This window comes from Oncorhynchus kisutch, unplaced genomic scaffold, assembly GCF_002021735.2.
Source record: "Oncorhynchus kisutch isolate 150728-3 unplaced genomic scaffold, Okis_V2 Okis03b-Okis08b_hom, whole genome shotgun sequence".
NCBI classification, from domain to species: Eukaryota; Metazoa; Chordata; class Actinopteri; order Salmoniformes; family Salmonidae; genus Oncorhynchus; species Oncorhynchus kisutch.
In genome coordinates this window covers 3,120,205-3,146,000 of record NW_022261980.1, presented here as the reverse complement: position 1 = coordinate 3,146,000, position 25,796 = coordinate 3,120,205, and the positions used below count along the sequence as shown (strand labels likewise).

Genomic DNA, 25,796 nt, shown 5'->3' with positions numbered 1-25,796 from the left:
GCACAGTATTGAGGAACAGAATGCTCCTTTCAGACCCACGTGTGTTTGACAACAGCTGATAATCAGATAAGATGACAAAAATGAACAACTGGCAGGGAACAAACCAATTGTGCATCAGATGAAGCCTCAGTATGATGAGCCTAGTATGTTGACATTTGTTGCTTACTGCATACGTTTTTACTAAACATTACATTCTTAATAGTATGTGGTATGATTAGCACACAGTATGAAGTTTTAGTAAGTAGAAGACAGATTTTGGACACAGCCACTGTCCCAAATTCCCGATATACTGTTGAGCACTGTGGGCCTTGGTCAAAAGTAGTGCACTATAAAGGGAATAAGGTGCTATTTGGGACGCAACTCTTAGCATTCATTACTGTGGTAGAACGTCAGCATTGGTCTTACGTGAGCTCCCTTCATGATCTTCTTGGCTTTAGCATTGAGGTAGAAGTCTCCCCAGAGAGTCTTCAGGAGCACCTCAGCCCTGATGCCCATCCTCTGGCTGTGGATCTGAGCAAACTGCTGGATACTACAAGAAAACACACAAAGCTGCTAACGCTGGAAAATACCAACGACAGAAAAGCTAAACACCACAGTGATTGATTGATATTTCCTCTCCATTATGCTTCAGCCTCTTTGTTCTAGATTGTAGTTTTACATTAGGCCTTTACTGACAATAGCCTGCACTGAACATTTGAAATCTATGCTTGTTTGTAATTCTCAGTGGTGTGTTTTTGAGTTGTCAAAACAGAGCTTTTTAGACAAGAAATGAGCAATGCGTCACTTGAATGGGTGTCGGGCAACACCGCTTGTAAAACACTTGGCTTCCACTGAATAACAGTGACTTCATTGGTTATTTTCATAGATCCTAGAGCCACAGCTGCCCTCAAAACAAGGTATCTATGTCCTTGTGTACACACTTGTATAAAACAGACACACTAATGACTATAATGCATAGTCTAGTCTGTCTTTAGTAGTTACTATGTGACTGCTCTGTAGCATGGGGGAGAACATTAAACACCTTGCTAGCAGAGCACTGACCTGATTTGAGGGACATAAGAATGTGCAGGCTGGCTAGGCTGAAATATCATTACATTGGGTTTGAGATGTTTTGACTGTTATGTGAACAAGAGCTAAAGTCCTCTTCCTACTCAGCTGGTTATTTAGAATTCTACATCAATTCCAGTCATGCAGAATTATACCCTTTTCCTTCTCTGAAAGCTAAGGCAAAAGCGCCACTTAGTGGACATTCCAACAATAACCAAATACCTGACCAGCTCCCAAGACATGTATTGATGGTTCCACATACAGTGCATTCGGAATGTTTCAGACACATTGTTTTTTTCCCACATTTTGTTACGTTACAGCCTTATTCTAAAATTGATTAAAAAAATGACAATTCTCATTAATCTACACATAATACCCCATAATGTCAAAATGACAATTCTCATTAATCTACACATAATACCCCATAATGTCAAAATGACAATTCTCATTAATCTACACATAATACCCCATAATGTCAAAATGACAATTCTCATTAATCTACACATAATACCCCATAATGTCAAAATGACAATTCTCATTAATCTACACATAATACCCCATAATGTCAAAATGACAATTCTCATTAATCTACACATAATACCCCATAATGTCAAAATGACAATTCTCATTAATCTACACATAATACCCCATAATGTCAAAATGACAATTCTCATTAATCTACACATAATACCTCATAATGACAAAATGACAATTCTCATTAATCTACACATAATACCCCATAATGACAAAATGACAATTCTCATTAATCTACACATAATACCCCATAATGTCAAAATGACAATTCTCATTAATCTACACATAATACCCCATAATGTCAAAATGACAATTCTCATTAATCTACACATAATACCCCATAATGTCAAAATGACAATTCTCATTAATCTACACATAATACCCCATAATGTCAAAATGACAATTCTCATTAATCTACACATAATACCCCATAATGTCAAAATGGCAATTCTCATTAATCTACACATAATACCCCATAATGTCAAAATGACAATTCTCATTAATCTACACATAATACCCCATAATGTCAAAATGACAATTCTCATTAATCTACACATAATACCCCATAATGTCAAAATGACAATTCTCATTAATCTACACATAATACCCCATAATGTCAAAATGACAATTCTCATTAATCTACACATAATACCCCATAATGTCAAAATGACAATTCTCATTAATCTACACATAATACCCCATAATGTCAAAATGACAATTCTCATTAATCTACACATAATACCCCATAATGTCAAAATGACAATTCTCATTAATCTACACATAATACCCCATAATGTCAAAATGACAATTCTCATTAATCTACACATAATACCCCATAATGTCAAAATGACAATTCTCATTAATCTACACATAATACCCCATAATGTCAAAATGACAATTCTCATTAATCTACACATAATACCCCATAATGTCAAAATGACAATTCTCATTAATCTACACATAATACCCCATAATGTCAAAATGACAATTCTCATTAATCTACACATAATACCCCATAATGTCAAAATGACAATTCTCATTAATCTACACATAATACCCCATAATGTCAAAATGACAATTCTCATTAATCTACACATAATACCCCATAATGTCAAAATGACAATTCTCATTAATCTACACATAATACCCCATAATGTCAAAATGACAATTCTCATTAATCTACACATAATACCCCATAATGTCAAAATGACAATTCTCATTAATCTACACATAATACCCCATAATGTCAAAATGACAATTCTCATTAATCTACACATAATACCCCATAATGTCAAAATGACAATTCTCATTAATCTACACATAATACCCCATAATGTCAAAATGACAATTCTCATTAATCTACACATAATACCCCATAATGTCAAAATGACAATTCTCATTAATCTACACATAATACCCCATAATGTCAAAATGACAATTCTCATTAATCTACACATAATACCCCATAATGTCAAAATGACAATTCTCATTAATCTACACATAATACCCCATAATGTCAAAATGACAATTCTCATTAATCTACACATAATACCCCATAATGTCAAAATGACAATTCTCATTAATCTACACATAATACCCCATAATGTCAAAATGACAATTCTCATTAATCTACACATAATACCCCATAATGTCAAAATGACAATTCTCATTAATCTACACATAATACCCCATAATGTCAAAATGACAATTCTCATTAATCTACACATAATACCCCATAATGTCAAAATGACAATTCTCATTAATCTACACATAATACCCCATAATGTCAAAATGACAATTCTCATTAATCTACACATAATACCCCATAATGTCAAAATGACAATTCTCATTAATCTACACATAATACCCCATAATGTCAAAATGACAATTCTCATTAATCTACACATAATACCCCATAATGTCAAAATGACAAGAGGTTTTTAGAAATTTGTGCAAATGTATAAAACAAATAAATGTACAACCAAAAGACCTTATTTATATAAGTATTCAGACCCTTAACTATGAGACTCAAAATTAAGCTCAGATGCATCGTGTAGCCAATGGTCATCCTTGAGATGTTTCTACAACTTGATTGGAGTCCAGCTGTGGTAAATTAAATGGATTGGACATGATTTGGAATGGCATACATATGTCTATATAAGGTCTCACAGTTGACAGTGCTTGTCAGAGAAAAAAACCAAGCCATGTGGTCGAAGGAATTGTCCGTAGAGCGCCGAGACAGGATTGTGTCGAGGCACAGATCTGGAGAAGGTCCCCAAGCATTGAAGGTCCCCAAGAACACAGTGGTTTCCATCATTCTTAAATGGAAGAAGTTTGGAACCACCAAGACTCTTCCTAGAGCTGGCCGCAGGCCAAACTGAGTAATTGAGGAAGAAGGGCCTTGGTCAGGGAATTGACCAAGAACCCAATGGTCACTCTGACATAGCTAGATTTCATGGAGATGGGAGAACCTTCCAGATGGACAACCATCTCTGCAGCACTCCACCAATCAGGCCTTTATGGTAGAGTGACCAGACGTAAGCCACTCCACAGTAAGAGGCACATGACAGCCAGCTTGGAGTTTGCCAAAAGGCACCTAAAAACTCTCAGACCATACGAAACAAGATTCTCTGATCTGATGTAACCAAGATTTTACTATTTGGCTTGAATGCCAAGCGTCATGTCTGGAGGAAACTTGGCACCATCCCTATGGTGAAACATAGTGGTGGCAGCATCATGCTGTTGGGATGTCAGGATTAAGGGAAAGATGAATGGAGCCAAGTACAGAGAGATCATTGACGAAAACCTGCTCCAGGGTGCTCAGGACCTCAGACTGGGGTGAAGGTTCAACTTCCAACAGGACAATGACCCTAATCCCACAGCCATGACAACACAGGAGTGGCTTTGGGACAAGTCTCAATGTCCTTGAGTGGCCCAGCTGCCAAATGTACTTCAACAAAGTACTGAGTAAAGGGTCTGAACACTTACGTAAATGCAATATATTATTTTTTTTGCTGCAAAATAATGCCCTTCTGAACAGACCCAAGACTACAGACCCCCAAGACCTTTAGAAGACCAGCTTCATATTCAGTAGGAACCAAACATGCCCAAAAGGGGAGTGACTACCTCCTGAACATGTCCAATAAGAAATGCTGGTTTTTGTTTTCAGTTGCAAAACGTTTTGCTACAGTGTGCACTAATGTATATAACCCAGGACCCACCTGAAGCCCCATCCGTCTATGGCACTGGCGAAGACCACATTCCCCTGGTCTGGAGAGAAGTAGAGCTGGGAGTCATCCGAATCCTCTAGCCCGGCACTCCAGTCGTACACCTGCTCTAACCCGGGACACTCAGCAGGCTCGATGTCCCCCTCCTCCTTATCTTCCTCCGCCCGCTCCTCTTTCACCGCGCGGTCCTCCAGCACTTTGGAGGTAAACAGAGAGCCTGTCACTGCATTCACCTGTGAGGAGGGAAATACACTTCTGTTTAATACACTTCTTTAATACACTTCTGTATTAAGAATCATAAACGTTCCAGAACATGTCTCTGTTATAACTGATTCCTTAACCGAAAACAGTACATTCAATTCAGTTCAGTTCGATTCAACTTACCCTCAGGGGCAATTAATTGTGTGCTACCTATATGGCAGGTATACTGTTTCTGTCTTGTGTTTTTTGACTAATCACACTTGTCTTTAGACTCACCTGTTCTAGAATCTTCTGCAGGTGTGTGTAGGCTTCCTGGGAGGTGAGCTTCAGCTCCATGATGAGCCGGTCAATCTTGTTGATCACCAGCACAGGCCTGATGTTCTCCAGCCATGCCTGACGCAGCACTGCTTGGGTCTACGGACGGATGGGCGGACACACACACACACACACACACACACACACACACACACACACACACACACACACACACACACACACACACACACACACACAAACTGATACTCTGAGTATTCTCACGAAGTTGAGAAAGTAGAGCGAGAAATATATTTCATATCACATTCCAAAACAATCATGCCAGCTAAGCCTTTTCAGGTCACCTAAGCCTTTTCAGGCCAGCTAAGCCTTTTCAGGCCAGCTAAGCCTTTTCAGGTCACCTAAGCCTTTTCAGGTCACCTAAGCCTTTTCAGGCCAGCTAAGCCTTTTCAGGCCACCTAAGCCTTTTCAGGCCACCTAAGCCTTTTCAGGCCACCTAAGCCTTTTCAGGCCACCTAAGCCTTTTCAGGCCACCTAAGCCTTTTCAGGCCACCTAAGTCCAAACAGCGTATACATGTTTTAAATATATTACATGTTTTATTATTAGCACTGAGATGCAGTGCCTTACACCACTGAGCCACTCGGGAGCCCCAAGGCTATAACCTAAGTACGTAAGTGTCCAAAATCCCACTCTATTTACTAAATAGTGCACTACTTTTGACCAGAGCCCTAGAAATGAAATAGGGTGCCATTTGGGACACAGTCATTGCCTGTAATTGCCTTACCTGTGGACAAACTCCCTCCACAGCATCTACGATGACAATGGCCCCATCACATAGTCTGACGGCGGTGGACACCTCAGACGAAAAGTCCACATGGCCCGGAGAGTCAATCAAGTTTATCAGGTAGTCCTTCTCCCCTGAGACACACACACACACACACAAGGGTCAATTAGACGGAGACAAGTAGTCCGCCTCACAACAGTTCTCAACGTATCCAAGTCATCATGTTCCTACTGTGTTGTCTTACCAGAAGCATAGTGCAGTGAGATAGCGCTGGACTTCATCGTGATCCCTCGGATCTGCTCATCCTCCCGGCTGTCCAGGTACCTCAGCTAATACAGAAACAACATCAGAACACAGATGTATACATGACCATATCACAGATCAATGAGTAGATCAGGGGCACACAACTAGATTAGTAAAAGGGCCAAATAACAAAGTCTGGCTACAGTAGTATGACAAGGATAATACCACTACAGATGATTGAGATCAAGTCATACTAACCTTTCCGGCTAAGCGACTTGATATAATGCCATTGCTGGCCACCAAGCTATCTGCCAGAGTTGTTTTGCCTGCAAAATAGATAGTGGTGGATATGAATGGAGTGTCACTACAAATGGTCATGCATGCAAACAACTGTCATCATGACCCTGTACAGTATTATCCCGTGCAACATTCTCAATAATCAAGTCAATGGAACCTACCGTGGTCCACGTGTGCCAGAATGCACAGGTTCCTGACGTTGGCTGGATTCTTCTGTAGTGCTTTGATCTTATCCAAACTGGTGTGTCCCATGTTTGACTGCTTTGGACTAGCTAATACATCAGGCGAGGAAACAAACTTTAGGAGATATCATCTAGTAATGTCTCTATTACCTAGCTAGCTAGCTACTGCAATAAATACTGATCAGTGCCAGTTCACTCAACACAGCAAAGTTAGTTAGTAAGACAACAACACACCTCCATTCTGAATGACAGCAATACAAAAGGTGCTTGATATGTAGCTGCAACTTACAGTATTTTACAATATGCTGCACTCAGCTAAAAGAAACGTGGACAACAATGTTAGCGTTCTATACAAAGTAGTATATTACTATATATGATTCATAACCTAAAATAAATGATCACATCATATAAGAAATCTCAATATTATGCGACAAAAGTCACATAAAACACAAACGTGGACACAACTCACTCACGTTGTTTGCCCGGAACAATACGTAAAATGTTGACGCCGCTGTTTAAATGACGTAGTACGTTACGTCGTTACTAGGATGCTCAGCGGTTGCTGGGGTAACGTGCTGCTTCCATAGAAACAAAACTGCACAGTAGCGCGAGCTGTCCACTGAGGTATAAAAGAACGGAACTTTCGGGCGGTGTTTGTGGGATTGCAGAAACACGCTAGCCTCCCCCCTCAAAGACATGAAACGGCTATGCATATGTGAGATCTGCAGCTGTGGGTAAGGAGGAAGTATTGATTTAGTCTAGTAAAAAAAGTATGATTACATTCATGAGATTACCAGTGTTTCCACAAGTTTGTGTGTGAAATTATTTCCGTGCGTTAATTTAGGGTTGACTAACTAGTGAATTGACACGCGTATGCCAAGTAGTGCATGGAGTTGACATTAAAATGGAAAATATTGTATTTATATTATTGACTAACATTCATTATGAATCACTGTTGTAAAAACTCTATCCAATCCATTTGCCATTCCTTTCGCCACAAAACTAGAAATGCTGAAATTCTTAGAACGACCCATATGGCATTGTAAATTGTCAGAAATTGACTGTCACAAGAATGAGTATTCAGCGGCAAAATAAAGACACTTTTGCCATTTTTCCAAGTTGTCCAATGGCTAGTCATGGAAAAACAATATTGCCCAGAAAAATATTGTTGCACTAATGACCGACTGAAAAAAACGTATCCTAGATAGGTGCGAACATAGCTACGATTGACCTTTTTGCATAGTCTAGCTACATTTGTCATTTCACCAATACAAGGAGACGTGTCTGGCTTTATTTAGATCTGTAGGCCTACCATAACTCACAATGCTGTGTAGTTTAGCTATGTCTCTATTATCACTTGCTCACAGACACTCCCTGTCATGAGTAAAGACAACGCCCTTGGTTACACAGAAACTAGTGCATTTCTTATTGCCCTGAAACGATATCAGCTATTCAAAATCCACAGCAATCTCATTGAAAATGTAGCCCATGATTTCTGACACTGGTATCCTATTGATTACAGTTGTCAGTTTATTCAAGTTCCGTTTTTTTACTTCTACTCTTTATTTTACCCCCAACTATGTTAACACAATACTCCAATGTAGGGTATTATCATGTTTGGTTTATTATCATGTGATTGTTGCACAATGTTTTCATACGCCTTTCAAATAGGTCAATGAATGCAATCATGTTTTTCTGATTCTGAGTCTGACCATGGGAATGAATTATGTTACTGTGCCTGTTAAGTCACCATAGATGCAATAGAAATGCATGTCTGATGCATCATATTGAGTTAAATGTCTGTTAATCTAAGATGAAATACAAGTCTGGCATTCTTTTAAAGAATTCACACCAAGTTCAGTCAGTACACATTCATTGCATTGCATAACCAGGTAGATAATTGCTCACACCCAGCCTGCTGATTTCCATTCTGCACTTAACTAAAGGAAGAGTTAAGATGACTAGTCTGTTATTTCATGCAGAGGATGCTCTAAGTGTAGGGTGGCATGCTACGTAACTAGCCTAACTCACTGTCAGTCACCATAATTGCATTGTAAATGAATACTACACTCTATTGGTATTGTGTTCATTAGTCCACTGTTAATGCACGTCAGCACAGCTGTCAAGTTTAAGATAGAGCACGTTCAGTAAAATAAAGTTTTGAACTTTTCCCTCTGTCTAGACGCCATCGCTGCCCCCACCGACCCACAGCTCTGTATGGAAAGCCCAATATGACATGTGTCCTGACCGAGTACACAGAGAAGTACCCCGCCTATGGAAGATACAACCCGCCCCAGAGCCTAAAACCAAAGCCTGTTAACCATGGTGACCGGGGGAGAATGGATGGAACTACTACATTCAAGTAAACGCCTTAGTCATGGATCACACCTTAATGAAACACCAATCCCTTTCAAGTACACTACTTTTTTTCAAGTACCCCTACCACATAGGGCAGGGGACAAAAGTAGTGTACAACCAAATGTAAGGGAATAGGGTGCTATTTGAGACTGTGTCAATCTTCTGCTATTCAACCACTCTCATTTAATGCAAAGTCCTTTGAGGTGCACACACACACACACACACACACACACACACACCCCTCATGCGGTTTTGAGGGGATTTTGGAAAATGTACCTTTAAGTGGTCTCTAAAAATTGACCCGATTCCATATTCCAAAGTCAACCTCTTATGTAGATATCACTAACTATATTAATTAGGAGTTATCCACAGAGGTCTCAATCCCAAATGAATGAAAAAGACTGGTTACTCTCTCGCTCTTCCTAGGACTGACTTTATTCCCTACGTGGTGACTCGACGCCCAGGGAAACAGCAGGCGGAGTACAAACCCAAACCTGGAGACATAGATCTGGGGACCACCTACAAACAGGACTACAGCCTTTATGAGGTCCAACCCTTCGCCCCTTCCAGACCCAGCGAGAGGGTACGCACAACAGGGCACAAAATGGATACAGTGCCTACATACAAAGGTGAGCTATTCTGAGTTGTTTGATGACATACCAGACATATTACACATGACACATTTCTACAAGGGGTACCGCACAGTGATCCTTATTGTAGTATTATATAAGAAATATTGGCATTTAAAGTTAATACGTTGCAATTTCTATGGGATATTTTATACATCAAAATGACATCATAACAATAACAAATGCTCTCTATAAATAAACTATGGTTATAACCAAAACTAACACATACAAATCTTTTAATGTTTCAAGAGGATTTCCGACAGTGGGAGATGTGCAAGCGGGAGCTAAAGAAACCTGACCTGACCTACCACCCGCCAGACGCCAAGTTCGACGGCCACACCACCTTCCAGGACGACTTCCTCTCCCGAGGCCTTGCCCCCAGAGAGAGCTTCAAGCCCTCCAGTATCCCCAAAATGTCTGATACCCCCTTCGATGGGGTGACCAGTAACCAGCAGTGCTATGTGTCCCACCCTCTGGAGGCACGCTGGGTGAAGGCTCCAGAGCCCTATAAACCCAGTAGCCAGCCCCTACAAGACCTCACCACCAACCGTAGAGACTACCAGGGCCTGCCAGGACAGCTGCCCCAGAGCTATAAGCCTAACCCTGGAAAGGTAACGCTGTGTTTAATGACATCTCACTAGTCACAGGCTATGTAATCGAGCATCTGATCAAATTACACATGATTTTAGTTCTAGGTTAACCCAGATTAATATCTCACTAACTCACTCCTCTTCACTTACCTTTTCTGGCCAGTGATAACGTCAACTGGTATTTGATCATTAGTAGACAGTGGCTGATGAAATATCTCTGGGTGGTAGCCTAGCGGTTAAGAGGTTGGGCCAGTAACCGTGCTGACTAGGTGAAATCTCTTGATGTGCCCTTGAGCAAGGCACTTACACGAGCAATTAGGGTTAAGTTGCTCTGGATAAGAGTGTCTGCTAAATGACTAAAATGTTTAAAAATCTCCTCATTGAAGTGCAGATTCAAGATAGACGTGTAGTTTGGTTTGAATGTGTTGTTATTTTCAATATGATTATCTGGTGAGTTGATGTTTGTTACTGAGGTGAAACCAAAGTCAAATGTCCATCTGAGGGTGAACCATAAACCTCTATTCCACTCTACTCTGTTCCTAGGTGACGTCTGACGTTCCCTTTCAGAGCAGCACAGAGTTTAAGGAGCGTTTCCAGCAGTGGCCCGTGTCCCTGCCTCAGCTGCACAAGAGCCTGCAGTACGTCAGCCCCACAGAGCACATGGACATGAGCACCACGTCTGGTTCAGTCTACGTCCAACACAACATCCAGCCCTTCATCTCTGCCAAGCCCTTCAATCGGCCCACCAATTCATCGGCTCCCTTCCAGGTGGGGATGAGACGATACAGGCATTCAGAAAGTATTCAGACCTCTTGACTTTTTCCACATTTTGTTACGTTACAGCCGTATTCTAAAGTGGATTAAATATTTTTTTGCCCTCAATCTCCACACAATACAGCATAACGACAAATCAAAAACAGGTTTTTAGACATTTTGGCAAATGTCAGGTTCGATGGGGAGAGTCGCTGCAAAGCTATCTTCAGGTCTCTCCATAGGTTCGATCAGGTTCAAATCCAGGCTCTGGCTGGGCCACTCAAGGACATTCATAGACTTGTCCTGAAGCCACTCCTGCATTGTCTTGGCTATGTTCTTAGGGTCTTGTCCTGTTGGAAGGTGAACCTTCATCCCAGTCTGAGGTCCTGAGTGCTCTGGAGCAGGTTTTCATCAAGGATCTCTGTACTTTGCTCCATTCATCTTGCCCTCGATCCTGACTAGTCTTCCAGGGCCTGCCACTGAAAAACATCCCTACAGCATGATGCTGCCACCACCATGCTTCACCGTAGGGATGGTGCCAGGTTTCCACCAAATGTGACGCTTGGCATTCAGGCCAAAGCATTCAATCTTGGTTTCATCAGACCAGAGAATCATGGTCTGAGAGTCCTTTCTCATGGTCTGAGAGTCCTTTAGGTGCCTTTTGGTAAACTCCAAGTGGGCTGCCTTTTACTGAGGAGTGGCATCCGTCTGGCAAATCTACCATAAAGGCCTGATTGATGAAATGTCATTCTGTCAGAGTCATCTTGAGCTCAATTTCAAGTCTCCTAGCAAATGGTCTGAATATTTACAGTGCATTCAGAAAGTATTCAGACCCTTTGACTTTTTCCACATTTTGTAATATTACAGCCTTATTCTATTTAATCCATTTTAAAAACAAATCCTCATGAATCTACACATGATACCTCATAATGACAAAGTGAAAACAGGTATTTAGACATTTTTGCAAATTTATAAAAACAAGTAAAAATATTTTTTTTCCATAAGTATTCAGACCTTTTGCTAGACCTTTTGCTATGAGATTCAAAATTGAGCTCAGGTGCATCCTGTTTCCATTGATCATCTTTGAGATGTTCCTACAACTTGGAGTCCACCTGTGGTAAATTCAATTGATTGGACATGATTTGGAAAGGCACACAGCTGTCTACATAAGGTCCCACAGTTGACAGTGCATGTCAGAGCAAAAACCAAGGCATTGAAGGAATTGTCGGTAAAACTGCGAGACAGGATTGTGACGAGGCACAGATCTGGGGAAGGGTACCAAAAAATCTCTGCGGCATTGAAGGTCCCCAAGAACACAGTGGTCTCCATCATTCTTAAATGGAAGAAATTTGGAACCACTAAGACTCTTCCTAGAGCTAGACGCCCAGCCGAACTGAGCAATCGGATCAGAAGGGGCTTTGTCAGGGAGGTGTTATGTTTTTGCTACTACCTGTATAGATGGTCATTCTGACAGAGCTCAAGAGTTCCTCTGTGGAGATGGGAACACCTTCCAGAAGGACAACCATCTCTGCAGAACTCTACCAATCAGGCCTTTATGGTAGAGTGGACAGATTCTCTGCTGATAAAACCAAGATTTAACGCTTTGGCCTGAATGCCAAGCATCAAGTCTGGAGGAAACCTGGCACCATCCCAAGCATGGTGGTTGCAGCATCATGCTGTGGGGATGTTTTTCAGCGGCAGGAACTGGGAGACTAGACAGGATTGAGGGAAAGATTAACGGAGCAAAGTACAGAGAGATCCTTGATGAAAACCTGTTCCAGAGCGCTCAGGACCTCCGACTGGGGCCACGGTTCACCTTCCAACAGGACAATGACCCTAAGCACACAGCCAATACAAAGAAGGAGTGGCTTCGGGACAAGTCTTTGAATGTCTTTGCAGCGACTCTCCCCATCCAACCTGACAGAGCTTGAGAAGATCTGCAGAGAAGAATGTTTTATTCATTTATTTAACTAGGCAAGTCAGTTAAGAACAAATTCTTATTTACTGTGACGGCCTACCGGGGAACAGTGGGTTAACTGCCTTGTTCAGGGGCAGAATGAAAGATTTTTACCTTGTCAGCTCGGGGATTCGATCCAGCAACCTTACTGGCCTAACACTCTAACCACTAGGCTACCTGCCACCCCAAATACGTGTGCCGAGCTTGTAGCGTCATACACAAGAAGACAGTACGTTGTTGAATTTACAGAGTAAAGTCTGTGAATAATTATGTAAATGCAATATTTCAGTTTTATTTTTTTACTTCTCCTTCCTTTGCCATTATGGGGTATTGTGTGTAGATTGATGAGGAAAAACATGTATTTAATCCATATTTGAATAAGGCTGTAACGTATATAGTTTTTGTAAAGTGACGGGGTCTGAATACTTTCCGAATGCACTGCACCTGTTAATATATTGCTGGGCTGATATATCGTTTAACGGTTATGTTGTTGTACTTGTATGTATTGCCATACTGATATCGTGTCTTACTGATATGGATGTTCTGATGTAATATTATAGTTATGTTGTTCACTAAAGTGTTTGCTGTTAAATTCTTGGGAGATTATTTCAACAGCACATAAATATGATTGAATATATGTTTTATTTCGTTCAAAACGGTGCGTTCTCATTTTCTCCTGTAACCGGGTCAGTTGGGATTTTTTGGGGTACGTTTAATGTAGCATCAAAATGAACGTTCTCACCCCACTACCTCCAGGTCTGCACCACCATGAGGGATGACTACCAGCCTTGGGAGGTCAAGAGACAGGCCATGATCAAGAAGCCTGAAGAGATGCAGAGAGCCACCGGAAGGATGGACCACCTCACCACTTTCAAGGCAATTCAAGACTCTTCTGTTTCAATTGGCATGCCAGGGCAATTCTCAAATCACACCCTGCCTATAGAAAAATACTTTTGGGAGGAGCACAGGATCAGGTACATTGTAGCACCTATGGAGCTGTTTTAGGGGCTAAGTGCCCTGCGGAAGGACACAACAATAGGAGATATTATAGTACCTACCATCTGAAATGACAGGCCAGTTCTCAGTACTGCCTCCATAGAGTGCACTAGTTTTGGCCTTTTTTTGGTTCCCGGTAGAACACTTTTGGGTTACAACCAAAAAGGGTTCTTCAAAGGGTTATCCTATGGGCGTAGCCGAATAACCCTTTTAGGTTCTAAATAGCACCTTTTTTTCTAAGTGTAGCAGAAGAGCCCCTGTCTCTCTTTGGCTCTAGGCCACATTCTTAGAAGCCATTATTTAAAAATCTATTCTATTTGATTGTATTCTCTTATCCAGGCCCATTTTACACCCCACGAACTGCAGCCCAATGTGAGCTTCAAGCCAGCTCACGCCCCCTTGAGGGCTGATGCCCCATTGGAGAGCGGCACCATGTACAGCACAGAGTTCACCCCCAAGAGGTAACACACAGTTACCCAGCAGAGATGCACACACACGCTGAGCATTTCGCTGCACTGTTTATACCTGCTGTAAACTGTGTACGTGATGAGTAAAATTTGATTTTGATTTGACACACACACAAAGTTAACCTACAAGCATTTAGTCTGGAGTCCGCTGGAATCAGCCGTTACATCCCAGGAGGGACATCAAACAAAAGTGAAGCTGTTTTACTACCTGAATGAAATGAATGACTGATGTAAAACTGAATCACTTTTATAACCTCAAGCTTAATAAGTGCTAGTGTTGTGAATTTGTGGATGATTATGATGTGCTGAACTTGCAGCAAGATTATTTTCCACGAGCGAACAATAAAGGTATTGCATTTTCTGGTATTTTATCGTAATCATTCAGGTAATGGTATGATTTTGTGTTGTAGGATCAGCGTTTGTCCAGCTAGCTACGACTCCCTGCCGGGCTTCGTGTTTGAGGACAGCGACGACAGGGGACACAGGTTCTACAGGAAGTTGCCATCTAAGGACCTGAACAAGATGGCCGCCGGCATGGCGGTGGCTGTGGTGTCATAACGTTTGACCATGATATTTGGTGACCAATGCTTTTAATCTTAAAAAGAGCGTGTGAAGGCAAAACTACTTTTGTTTGGTCTGTTATGTTTTCATTTTATTTTCCTACTACCTGTGTAGTAATTGATAGTAAGTATCAATGATGTGATAATCAAATGGAACCAATAATTATGAACAAACAGGCCATTATAAAATAAACTTCCCTGTTTTCTGGTTGATGGTTTCGATTGAATAGTTGGCTAATCTTTGTTTTACAAATTTGCGAATCATTAGTAATTAAAACAAGCACTTCATTTCTTCATGAATTATCCTTGTGTATCCATGTGCCAAATTCAGCATCAAGCATTTATTGAAATTCAAACAATGCAGAACTTTCAGGGTTATTTTCATAGTCCAAAATAATTGTTCAAAGTGCAAAAGACATACCGGAAACTTCATTATAATCTTGCAGTGTGATTTCATTTGAAGGGGAGTTAACTAGAGTTAGAAAAAAATAGTGGCCTCTTTATAATGCACATTGTTGGAAAAAAGTTTCATATAAAATCACACTGACAGATTGAGTCTTATGGTCTCCCTCTGTGTGTGTTTATAATGAGTATTACCAAACAAAATATCAGGTGATCAAACTGTCTTTATTATCTTAGTATGTTGTCTTTCTAGAGCATTTAAAAGTTTTGTTCCATAAACATGTTCCTTCAGTCCAGTTAGGATTCTACAAACGGTATCCATGGTAACGTTATCGATATGTTGTCCTAAATATCAGTAGCATTGATTATTGTCAGTATGCATTTGTTTGAGTGAGTGGCACTTGATAATGTGTCTGCAAAACACATGACATGTCTCTACAAATCATTGGTGATTGTAGGTAAATGCATGAGAATTAAACCAGAAGGGAAAGGTATTAAACACCTGTGATCCAACAACAGCAAGTGCTTATTAATATACTGTATGGTTTCTATCCAGTCTTTTTAAACAGGTGTTAAGACAACTAAATAAGGTAAGAAAATAAAGTCCCACAAAAAATCTACATACTCTCAATGTACAATATTGCACTTAAAACACAGTATTTACAAGACATTTTACAATGCAGCACATTGGTTGGATAACCAAAACAATACTAAAAAGAAACAGACCCCATTATTCAAACAGAGAAATATGACAGTCATGTTTTCTCTCGGGGCCCATCCTAAATGGCACTGTATTCCCTACATAGTGCACTACTTTTGACCAGTACTGCAGTATGTAGGGCAGTGGTGGTGGGCGGGGCCCGGAACATCATTATAGAAATGTGTACAATGCAAATGGACCACAAGCAAGCAGAAAAATAGATTGAATTGGAAAATAACAATAAGTTCATACCTTGATTACATTGAGACACAATCACATATGTCTCTCTTGTTATTAGTGGGAATAGATTTTGGCCCGCCGTCCACCTGTTTCCGACCCCTGATGTAGGGAATATGATTCGGTGCCATTGGGAACACAACCCACACCTCTCTCGGTCACTGCAGAGCCTATTTATTCCAAACAGTGATCATTTCTGTGGACAATTATTATCCCACATAATACATACTACTGTATGCACTGTACTCTGATGAATATGTTTCAAATGTATGTACACATTGAATGTTAACTGTTATGACAAATATGCAATATCCAATAAATCATGTTGAAATCACTTTTCCTCCTACTGTCTGACTAGTAGGTTCTAATGCAAATGATTTGGTTCAGATGGTTGTTTTCTTATGTCAATGACGTTCCACTACAATCTGACATCCCTTTGCCTTCACACATGTCAATGGTCTTATAGGAGTCTGCATCACACATCCAGTTCCTACTGTATACTGTATGTACATGTACAGTCAGTGGTGTAAAGTACTTAAGTAAAAATACTTTGAAGTACTACTTAAGTAGTTTTTTTCTGTGTATCTGTACTTTACATGTACTTCACAACATTCCTAAAGAAAAGAATGTACTTTTTACTCCATACCATTTCCTTGACATCTAAAAGTACTTGTTACATTTTGAATGCTTAGCGAGACAGGAAAATGTTACAATACACGCACTTATCAAGACAACATCCCTGGTCATCCCTACTGTCTCTGATTTGGCAGACTCACTAAACACAAATGCGTAGTTTGTAAATTATGTCTGAGTGTGTTTTTAAATTAAAAAAATATGAAAATGGTGTCGTCTGGTTTGCTTAATATAAGGAACTTGAAATGATTTATACTTTTACTTTTGATACCTAAGTATATTTAAAACCAAATACTTTTATACTTTTACTCAAGAAGTATTTTACTGGATGACTTTCCCTTTTACTTGAGTCATTTTCTATTAAGGTATCTTTACTTTTATTCAAGTATGACAATTCGGTACTTTCCCCACCACTGTGTACAGTATATTCATACATTCATACATGCACTTTTTATAAATTAAAAAATAAACACAGGATACCCATAAACCACTGCTTCTATTGGTGTTTTGTTGCTAGAGCATTCTTTCTTTCTGTTTGTCCATTCAGTGCACATTACCGTGGAAAACAATGACAAGGCCATTTAAAGACTGCTCTCTCCTTTAGGAATGAGTTAACAGCACACACTTTACACACACCTTTGCACTCACTTGTTACATGTGTCATTGGGAAAATAGCTAGTATTGGTAAAGTGTTCCATTTCTAAGGCCATAGGTCCAGATTTGAGGCTTGCATCAAATTACATTGGTTGGGCCACCTGAAAAATTCCTTCACTCCATATCTGTGCACGCTTGTCTTCACCAAAGGGTCTCCGGCAAAAATCTCCTGTGTATCTTTCTCAGTCTAATCAACCCATTGGGGCATCATTATTGGGAGGGATATCCATTTAGGTTGTGATGAAAAAGTGAGAAAGATTTCCTCAATGTTGTGGTGTAGTGTCTTTAAAGCAGACTCCAAACAGTCTCAGGCTATGACCAGTCTACCATGTTACATGGTCCCTCCCTCCCTCCCTCCCTCAATCCAAGCATCCATCCTTCCTTCAATCTATTCCTCCATCCATCCATCCATCCCTCCCTCAATCCAAGCCTCCATCCAGCCCTCCCTCAATCTATCCCTCCCCCAGCCCTCCCTCAATCTATCCCTCCCTCCCTCCCTCAATCCATCCCTCCCTACATCCCTCCCTCCCTCAAGCTAATCCTCCATCTATCCCTCTCTCAATCTGTCCCTCTATCCAGCCATCCCTCCCTTGATCTATCCCTCCACCCATCCCTCCATACATTCATCCCTCCCTCCCTCAATCCAAGCCTTCATCCCTCCCTCAATCTATCCCTCCATCCATCCCTGCCTCAATCTATCCCTCCATACATCTATCCCTCCATCCATCCCTCAATCCCTCCTTCCGTCCATCCATCCCTCCCTCCCTGCCTCAATCCATCCCTCCTTCGTCCATCCCTCCTTAAATCTATCCCTCCATCCATCCATCCATCCATCCATCCATCCATCCATCCATCCATCCATCCATCCATCCATCCATGGCTTCCAAGAGTTATGTTGTCCACACTGTGTCTCAACGCTCAGGGGTTTCCTCTAGATACAGATCTAGGATCAGCTTCCCCTCCCCAATCCCAGCCTTAACCGCTAGTGGAGGAAATGCAAAACTAACCCAAGACCAGCATCTAGGGGCAACTTCCTCCTAGAACACTAGGTGGAGCCATCCTCCTGTAAACAAGACTCACAACACCTCTGCTTGTACATGTCGATGGGGCAAAGCTTTAACCTCTTCACCACAGCACAGTAGTGGGTGGTGTCTTTACATTCACCTACACAGAGACACAGAGACAACATACATTGTGTTAAATGCTGAAACTCGACATTTTGGCATTAAATAACATCCATTTTCCCCACAGAAGAACATGGTTATGTCCCAAATGGCACCCTTTTTCCTTTATAGTGCACTACTTTGACCAGGGCTCTTATAGGACTCTGGTAAACAGTAGTACTATATAGGGAATAGAATGCCACTTGGAACGCATGCCACATTTCCATTAAAAAGTAGCAGAAAGCTAAGGAGTATGGCTTAACGTCAAATTCGGGCTAAAATTAAACATCAGTGTAACTGTCCATATAGATTTGGGTCTGGACTGTTAAAAAGCCGTTTAACAGTTTAAAAAGAGGGTTTGTGTGATTTTACTTGTGCAAAGTCACCGTTTTTGTAAAAGGTGTTTTTTTTGTCAAACTTATGCCAAGCCACTCCAATGACATATTCCCCAGCTTCAGAAGCCAGAGGAAAGGCAGTGAGGGTAACATGGTGACATGGTAAAAACACTACACACTCACTTCCACAGGTGGTGGCGTTACAGTGCTGCCAGGTGGCTGGGCGTCTGTGCCAGGTGCAGTGCTGGTCTGCCAGGGTTCTGCCACTCCTGAGGTGGGCACAGTCCACCCTGCGAGACTGAAACCCGCTGCCACAGGCTGCCGTGCACGCTCGCCACGGCCCCACGCGCCAGTGCACGTCACACAGCTCCGACGAACAGTTACGCACTGAGACGGGCCTGAGGGAGACAAAGAGAGATAGAGGGAAGGATTTGATTTGATTAGGATCCCCTTTAGCCGGAACCAATGGAGACAGAGAGTCTTACTGGAATCTGACACATAACAAAAATACATTACAGACAAAAGACTTTACAATTTATATACATACATGCTGTGTGTGTTTGTTTAGTTCCACGTACATGTCAGTACATACACACAACCAGTAGGTCACATGTCAGTACATACACACAACCACTAGGTCACATGTCAGTACATACACACAACCACTAGGTCACATGTCAGTACATACACACAACCAGTAGGTCACATGTCAGTACATACACACAACCAGTAGGCCACATGTCAGTACATACACACAACCAGTAGGTCACATGTCAGTACATACACACAACCAGTAGGTCACATGTCAGTACATACACACAACCAGTAGGTCACATGTCAGTACATACACACAACCAGTAGGTCACATGTCAGTACATACACACAACCAGTAGGTCACATGTCAGTACATACACACAACCACTAGGTCACATGTCAGTACATACACACAACCAGTAGGTCACATGTCAGTACATACACACAACCAGTAGGTCACATGTCAGTACATACACACAACCAGTAGGTCACATGTCAGTACATACACACAACCACTAGGTCACATGTCAGTACATACACACAACCAGTAGGTCACATGTCAGTACATACACACAACCAGTAGGTCACATGTCAGTACATACACACAACCAGTAGGCCACATGTCAGTACATACACACAACCAGTAGGCCACATGTCAGTACATACACACAACCAGTAGGTCACATGTCAGTACATACACACAACCAGTAGGTCACATGTCAGTACATACACACAACCAGTAGGCCACATGTCAGTACATACACACAACCAGTAGGTCACATGTCAGTACATACCCACAACCAGTAGGTCACATGTCAGTACATACACACAACCAGTAGGTCACATGTCAGTACATACACACAACCAGTAGGTCACATGTCAGTACATACACACAACCAGTAGGTCACATGTCAGTACATACACACAACCAGTAGGTCACATGTCAGTACATACACACAACCAGTAGGCCACATGTCAGTACATACACACAACCAGTAGGTCACATGTCAGTACATACACACAACCAGTAGGTCACATGTCAGTACATACACACAACCAGTAGGTCACATGTCAGTACATACACACAACCAGTAGGTCACATGTCAGTACATACACACAACCAGTAGGTCACATGTCAGTACATACCCACAACCAGTAGGTCACATGTCAGTACATACACACAACCAGTAGGTCACATGTCAGTACATACACACAACCAGTAGGCCACATGTCAGTACATACACACAACCAGTAGGTCACATGTCAGTACATACACACAACCAGTAGGTCACATGTCAGTACATACACACAACCAGTAGGTCACATGTCAGTACATACACACAACCAGTAGGTCACATGTCAGTACATACACACAACCAGTAGGTCACATGTCAGTACATACACACAACCAGTAGGTCACATGTCAGTACATACAGGACCAGCTGCAGCTTAACTAGGTCCTTCTTTGCAGCACTCGACCACATGACTGGACAATAACCAAGATAAGATAAAACTAGAGCCTGCAGGACTTGCTTTGTGGAGTGTGGTGTCAAAAAATCTCTTTATCACGGACAGACCTCTCCCCATCTTTACAACCATTAAATCAATATGTTTTGACCATGACAGTTTACAATCTAAGGTAACACCAAGTATTTTAGTCTCCTCAACTTGTTCAACAACCACGCTATTCATGACCAGATTCAGCTAAACGAGACAGAAGGAAATTAGACTGTGTGTGTGTGTTTGTGTGTGTGTGTGTGTGTGTGTTTGTGTGTAGGTGTGTGTGCGTCACAGGAGGCTGCTGAGGGGAGAATGGCTCATAATAATGTCCGGAACGGCACAAATGGAATGGAAACCATGTGTTTGATGTATTTAATACCATTCCACTGATTCCACTCCATAAATTACCACGAGCCCGTCCTCCCCAATTAAGGTGCCACCAACCTCCTGTGGTTGTGTGTTTACCTTTCTCTGGGGTCACAGTCAGGGTGTGTGGTGCCGTTGACATGTCTACATATCACCGACCTCTTCTGGACTGTGAGGGTGGGACCCAAACATTTCCCCGAGCACTGTGGGCAATTAACATGTTCTCACAATACTAAACAAGGAACGTTTCACAGCCTGACAACTTTATTCAGGACTTCTTTGTAGTAATGCGTTGGTTGGAGTAGATGGCAATTGGCCCTAGACAGTGATCTTGGGTCAGTTTAGCATGTCCCCCCACTAAAGGTTAAAGTTGGGGAAGGAGAAGCTGATCCTAGGTCTGCATCTAGAGGAAACTTCATCCCAGAACATCAAGTACACAGTATTCAAACATCATGCATGTATGTCAAAGATAACAAAGGTAATGTTGTGGAAAATAGTTGTGTGTGTGTCTGTCATCTCTGTGTGTGTGTGTGTGGTGTCTGTGGTGTGTCTGTGTGTGTATGGTGTCTGTGTGTGTCTGTGTGGTCTGTGTGTGTAGGTGTGGGTGCGTCTGTTCGTGTGCGTCTGTACATGAGTGTCTGTTTAGGTGTGTGTGTGTGTTTGTGCAGATGTGTGTGCGAGTGTGGGGGCAGGTGTGGGTGTCTCTGTGTGTGTTTGTGCCTGCGTCTCTACCTTTCCCCAGGGGCTGGTAACCCAGGCTGGACAGTTGTCGCAGGTACACTCCTGTCTGTCTGCAGGCCGCGTGTTCCTCCCACAGACAGATGGCGCTAGCGTCCTCACCGCTCCCCCCGACTCCACCTGCCCACAGGACACCTGCCGCTGTCTCCAGCCCCGCCCACAGGAAGTGGAACACTTAGACCACACAGATGCTACCCAGCTGGGAGAGAACAATCAATCAATCAATCAAATAACATTGATTATATAAATTCCTTTTTACATCAGTACTTGTCACAAAGTGCTTTCTAGTTACCTGACCTAAACCTCTACAGAGCAAAAGCAAAGCAGAAGGAAAAGTCTAAACATATTGGCCGGGAAACACTCCCTAGAAGGAAGAAACCCAGAGAGGAACCAGGTTCAGGGGGAAGGAAGGAATAAAACTACCCATGTAGTGTTAGATCCTGGCTAGCCTCTTTAATGCATAGGGCCACATATCCCAATGATCAGCACTCAATGTTCTGCCCAGGGATTTCAGTGGGTAGGGCAGGCTGGGGTATGTTGAGCCAAAGGGGTAAGTTGAGCTACTCTTGTTTCTAGGAAACTATACATAAAATATATAATTTGACCGAACATTTAGGAAGAGGTCATAATTTCATGGAGTCTATGAAGGAAGAAACCACATGGAAAAAGTGGTAAACAAGTTAGGTCCAAAATATAACATTTTTATGATGCTTGTATCTAAACTAAAGTAGATCATTTAAAGATTGTTCTACACATCAGTTGGTCTCTCTATAAGCTTCAGTATGAGGACCTAAACCTAGCATGAAAGTGCATCCTTGCATCTGTGTGGGCTAATACAGTAAAAATGTTTGGGGTAAGGTGTTAAGCCTGTGTTAAAAGGGTACAGTGTTTGTTAGGTGTTAAGCCTGTGTTAAAAGGGTACAGTGTTTGTTAGGTGTTAAGCCTGTGTTAAAAGGGTACAGTGTTTGTTAGGTGTTAAGCCTGTGTTAAAAGGGTACAGTGTTTGTTAGGTGTTAAGCCTGTGTTAAAAGGGTACAGTGTTTGTTAGGTGTTAAGCCTGTGTTAAAAGGGTACAGTGTTTGTTAGGTGTTAAGCCTGTGTTAAAAGGGTACAGTGTTTGTTAGGTGTTAAGCCTGTGTTAAAAGGGTACAGTGTTTGTTAGGTGTTAAGCCTGTGTTAAAAGGGTACAGTGTTTGTTAGGTGTTAAGCCTGTGTTAAAAGGGTACAGTGTTTGTTAGGTGTTAAGCCTGTGTTAAAAGGGTACAGTGTTTGTTAGGTGTTAAGCCTGTGTTAAAAGGGTACAGTGTTTGTTAGGTGTTAAGCCTGTGTTAAAAGGGTACAGTGTTTGTTAGGTGTTAAGCCTGTGTTAAAAGGGTACAGTGTTTGTTAGGTGTTAAGCCTGTGTTAAAAGGGTACAGTGTTTGTTAGGTGTTAAGCCTGTGTTAAAAGGGTACAGTGTTTGTTAGGTGTTAAGCCTGTATTAAAAGGGTACAGTGTTTGTTAGGTGTTAAGCCTGTGTTAAAAGGGTACAGTGTTTGTTAGGTGTTAAGCCTGTGTTAAAAGGGTACAGTGTTTGTTAGGTGTTAAGCCTGTGTTAAAAGGGTACAGTGTTTGTTAGGTGTTAAGCCTGTGTTAAAAGGGTACAGTGTTTGTTAGGTGTTAAGCCTGTGTTAAAAGGGTACAGTGTTTGTTAGGTGTTAAGCCTGTGTTAAAAGGGTACAGTGTTTGTTAGGTGTTAAGCCTGTGTTAAAAGGGTACAGTGTTTGTTAGGTGTTAAGCCTGTGTTAAAAGGGTACAGTGTTTGTTAGGTGTTAAGCCTGTGTTAAAAGGGTACAGTGTTTGTTAGGTGTTAAGCCTGTGTTAAAAGGGTACAGTGTTTGTTAGGTGTTAAGCCTGTGTTAAAAGGGTACAGTGTTTGTTAGGTGTTAAGCCTGTGTTAAAAGGGTACAGTGTTTGTTAGGTGTTAAGCCTGTGTTAAAAGGGTACAGTGTTTGTTAGGTGTTAAGCCTGTGTTAAAAGGGTACAGTGTTTGTTAGGTGTTAAGCCTGTGTTAAAAGGGTACAGTGTTTGTTAGGTGTTAAGCCTGTGTTAAAAGGGTACAGTGTTTGTTAGGTGTTAAGCCTGTGTTAAAAGGGTACAGTGTTTGTTAGGTGTTAAGCCTGTGTTAAAAGGGTACAGTGTTTGTTAGGTGTTAAGCCTGTGTTAAAAGGGTACAGTGTTTGTTAGGTGTTAAGCCTGTGTTAAAAGGGTACAGTGTTTGTTAGGTGTTAAGCCTGTGTTAAAAGGGTACAGTGTTTGTTAGGTGTTAAGCCTGTGTTAAAAGATGCTTAAAATTATTACAAGACAGGTAACTGTTTGGAAATAAAGATCAACATGGTTTTAAAACATGGTTTTAAAAGAGGTAGTTGTCCCTAGAATTTCTAAGCAAACACCTGGAGGCAGGGCTTTCTCCTATAGAGCTCCATTTTTATGGAACGGTCTGCCTACCCATGTGAGAGACGCAAACTCGGTCTCAACCTTTAAGTCTTTACTGAAGACTCATCTCTTCAGTTGGTCATATGATTGAGTGTAGTCTGGCCCAGGAGTGTGAACGGAAAGGCTCTGGAGCAACGAACAGCCCTTGCTGTCTCTGCCTGGCCGGTTCCCCTCTTTCCACTGGGATTCTCTGCCTCTAACCCTATTACAGGGGCTGAGTCACTGGCCTACTGGTGTTCTTTCATGCCGTCCCTAGGAGGGGTGCGTCACTTAGTGGGTTGAGTCACTGACGTGGTCTTCTTGTCTGGGTTGGTGCCCCCCCCCCCCCCCCCCTCCTTGGGTTGTGCAGTGGCGGAGATCTTTGTGGGCTATACTTGGCCTTGTCTCAGGATGGTAAGTTGGTGGTTGAAGATATCCCTCTAGTGGTGTGGGGGCTGTGCTTTGGCAAAGTGGGTGGGGTTATATCCTTCCTGTTTGGCCCTGTCCGGGGGTGTCCTCGGGTGGGGCCACAGTATCTCCTGACCCCTCCTGTCTCAGCCTCCAGTATTTATGCTGCAGTAGTTTGTGTCGGGGGGCTAGGGTCAGTTTGTTATATCTGGAGTACTTCTCCTGTCTTATGCGGTGTCCTGTGTGAATTTAAGTATGCTCTCTCTAATTCTCTCTTTCTCTCTCTCGGAGGACCTGGCATGAGGACTCCTTGCTTTCCCCAGTCCACCTGGCCGTGCTGCTGCTCCAGTTTCAACTGTTCAGTACCTGAGGTGCTGACTTGCTGCACCCTCGACAACTACTGTGATTATTATTTGACCATGCTGGTCATTTATGAACATTTGGACATCTTGGCCATGCTCTGTTATAATCTCCAAACTGAAGTCACATTGTCAAAACTCTTCACACAGTCAGCGAAACAGAAGTGTATGTGGACCAAACTGTGAATCATTTTTCATTGCTTTCACACAAAAT

At 41.8% G+C, this 25,796-nt stretch overlaps 3 protein-coding genes across 6 annotated transcripts in view; 1 reads left to right on the top strand and 2 right to left on the bottom strand.

Annotated features, from left to right (window-relative positions):
• The window catches only part of efl1 (elongation factor like GTPase 1), a 98,917-nt gene extending 91,578 nt beyond the window's left edge, over nucleotides 1–7,339 (bottom strand). Inside the window, exons 1-8 of one of the 3 annotated variants that reach the window (XM_031812502.1) lie at nucleotides 7,263–7,339; nucleotides 6,769–6,879; nucleotides 6,569–6,636; nucleotides 6,312–6,396; nucleotides 6,068–6,201; nucleotides 5,286–5,423; nucleotides 4,803–5,041; nucleotides 406–529 (exon numbers count right to left, since the gene is read on the bottom strand). In XM_031812502.1, the coding sequence (XP_031668362.1) occupies nucleotides 406–529; nucleotides 4,803–5,041; nucleotides 5,286–5,423; nucleotides 6,068–6,201; nucleotides 6,312–6,396; nucleotides 6,569–6,636; nucleotides 6,769–6,859 (879 nt within the window). In that variant the 5' untranslated portion in view covers nucleotides 6,860–6,879; nucleotides 7,263–7,339. Of the gene's footprint in view, nucleotides 1–405; nucleotides 530–4,802; nucleotides 5,042–5,285; nucleotides 5,424–6,067; nucleotides 6,202–6,311; nucleotides 6,397–6,568; nucleotides 6,637–6,768; nucleotides 6,880–7,078; nucleotides 7,235–7,262 lie in introns of those variants that run through there. The other 2 variants (XM_031812504.1, XM_031812503.1) reach the window with 2 other exon arrangements.
• Nucleotides 7,340–7,382: 43 nt separating this feature from the next.
• On the top strand, nucleotides 7,383–16,772 carry saxo2 (stabilizer of axonemal microtubules 2). Of its 2 annotated transcripts, XM_031812505.1 has the most exons (8): nucleotides 7,383–7,523; nucleotides 8,972–9,151; nucleotides 9,574–9,776; nucleotides 10,026–10,387; nucleotides 10,910–11,134; nucleotides 13,833–13,952; nucleotides 14,412–14,533; nucleotides 14,950–16,772. In XM_031812505.1, exons 1-8 carry the CDS (start codon nucleotides 7,486–7,488, stop codon nucleotides 15,095–15,097), a joined length of 1,398 nt encoding a protein of 465 aa, XP_031668365.1. In that variant the 5' UTR covers nucleotides 7,383–7,485; the 3' UTR covers nucleotides 15,098–16,772. The 2 variants fall into 2 exon arrangements, with proteins under 2 accessions (XP_031668365.1, XP_031668367.1); XM_031812507.1 differs by lacking the exon at nucleotides 14,412–14,533 and having other exon boundaries at nucleotides 14,950–15,393.
• A 1,737-nt stretch (nucleotides 16,773–18,509) lies between these two features.
• LOC109877091 (ADAMTS-like protein 3) overlaps nucleotides 18,510–25,796 on the bottom strand; it is a 46,651-nt gene continuing 39,364 nt past the window's right edge. Inside the window, exons 13-16 of the mRNA XM_031812499.1 lie at nucleotides 22,356–22,560; nucleotides 21,723–21,826; nucleotides 19,407–19,621; nucleotides 18,510–18,889 (exon numbers count right to left, since the gene is read on the bottom strand). Coding sequence (XP_031668359.1) covers nucleotides 18,771–18,889; nucleotides 19,407–19,621; nucleotides 21,723–21,826; nucleotides 22,356–22,560 — 643 coding nt within the window. The 3' untranslated portion in view covers nucleotides 18,510–18,770. The remainder of the gene's footprint in view (nucleotides 18,890–19,406; nucleotides 19,622–21,722; nucleotides 21,827–22,355; nucleotides 22,561–25,796) is intronic.

What these genes read in the sequence shown, in the direction of transcription:
- saxo2 (XM_031812505.1), top strand. Translation starts at nt 7,486, where the DNA reads ATGAAACGGCTATGCATATGTGAGATCTGCAGCTGTGG. An exon ending in TGTGAGATCTGCAGCTGTGG is followed by an intron (nt 7,524 to 8,971) that starts GTAAGGAGGAAG and finishes CCCTCTGTCTAG; the next exon opens with ACGCCATCGCTGCCCCCACC. An exon ending in ATTCATCGGCTCCCTTCCAG is followed by an intron (nt 11,135 to 13,832) that starts GTGGGGATGAGA and finishes CACTACCTCCAG; the next exon opens with GTCTGCACCACCATGAGGGA.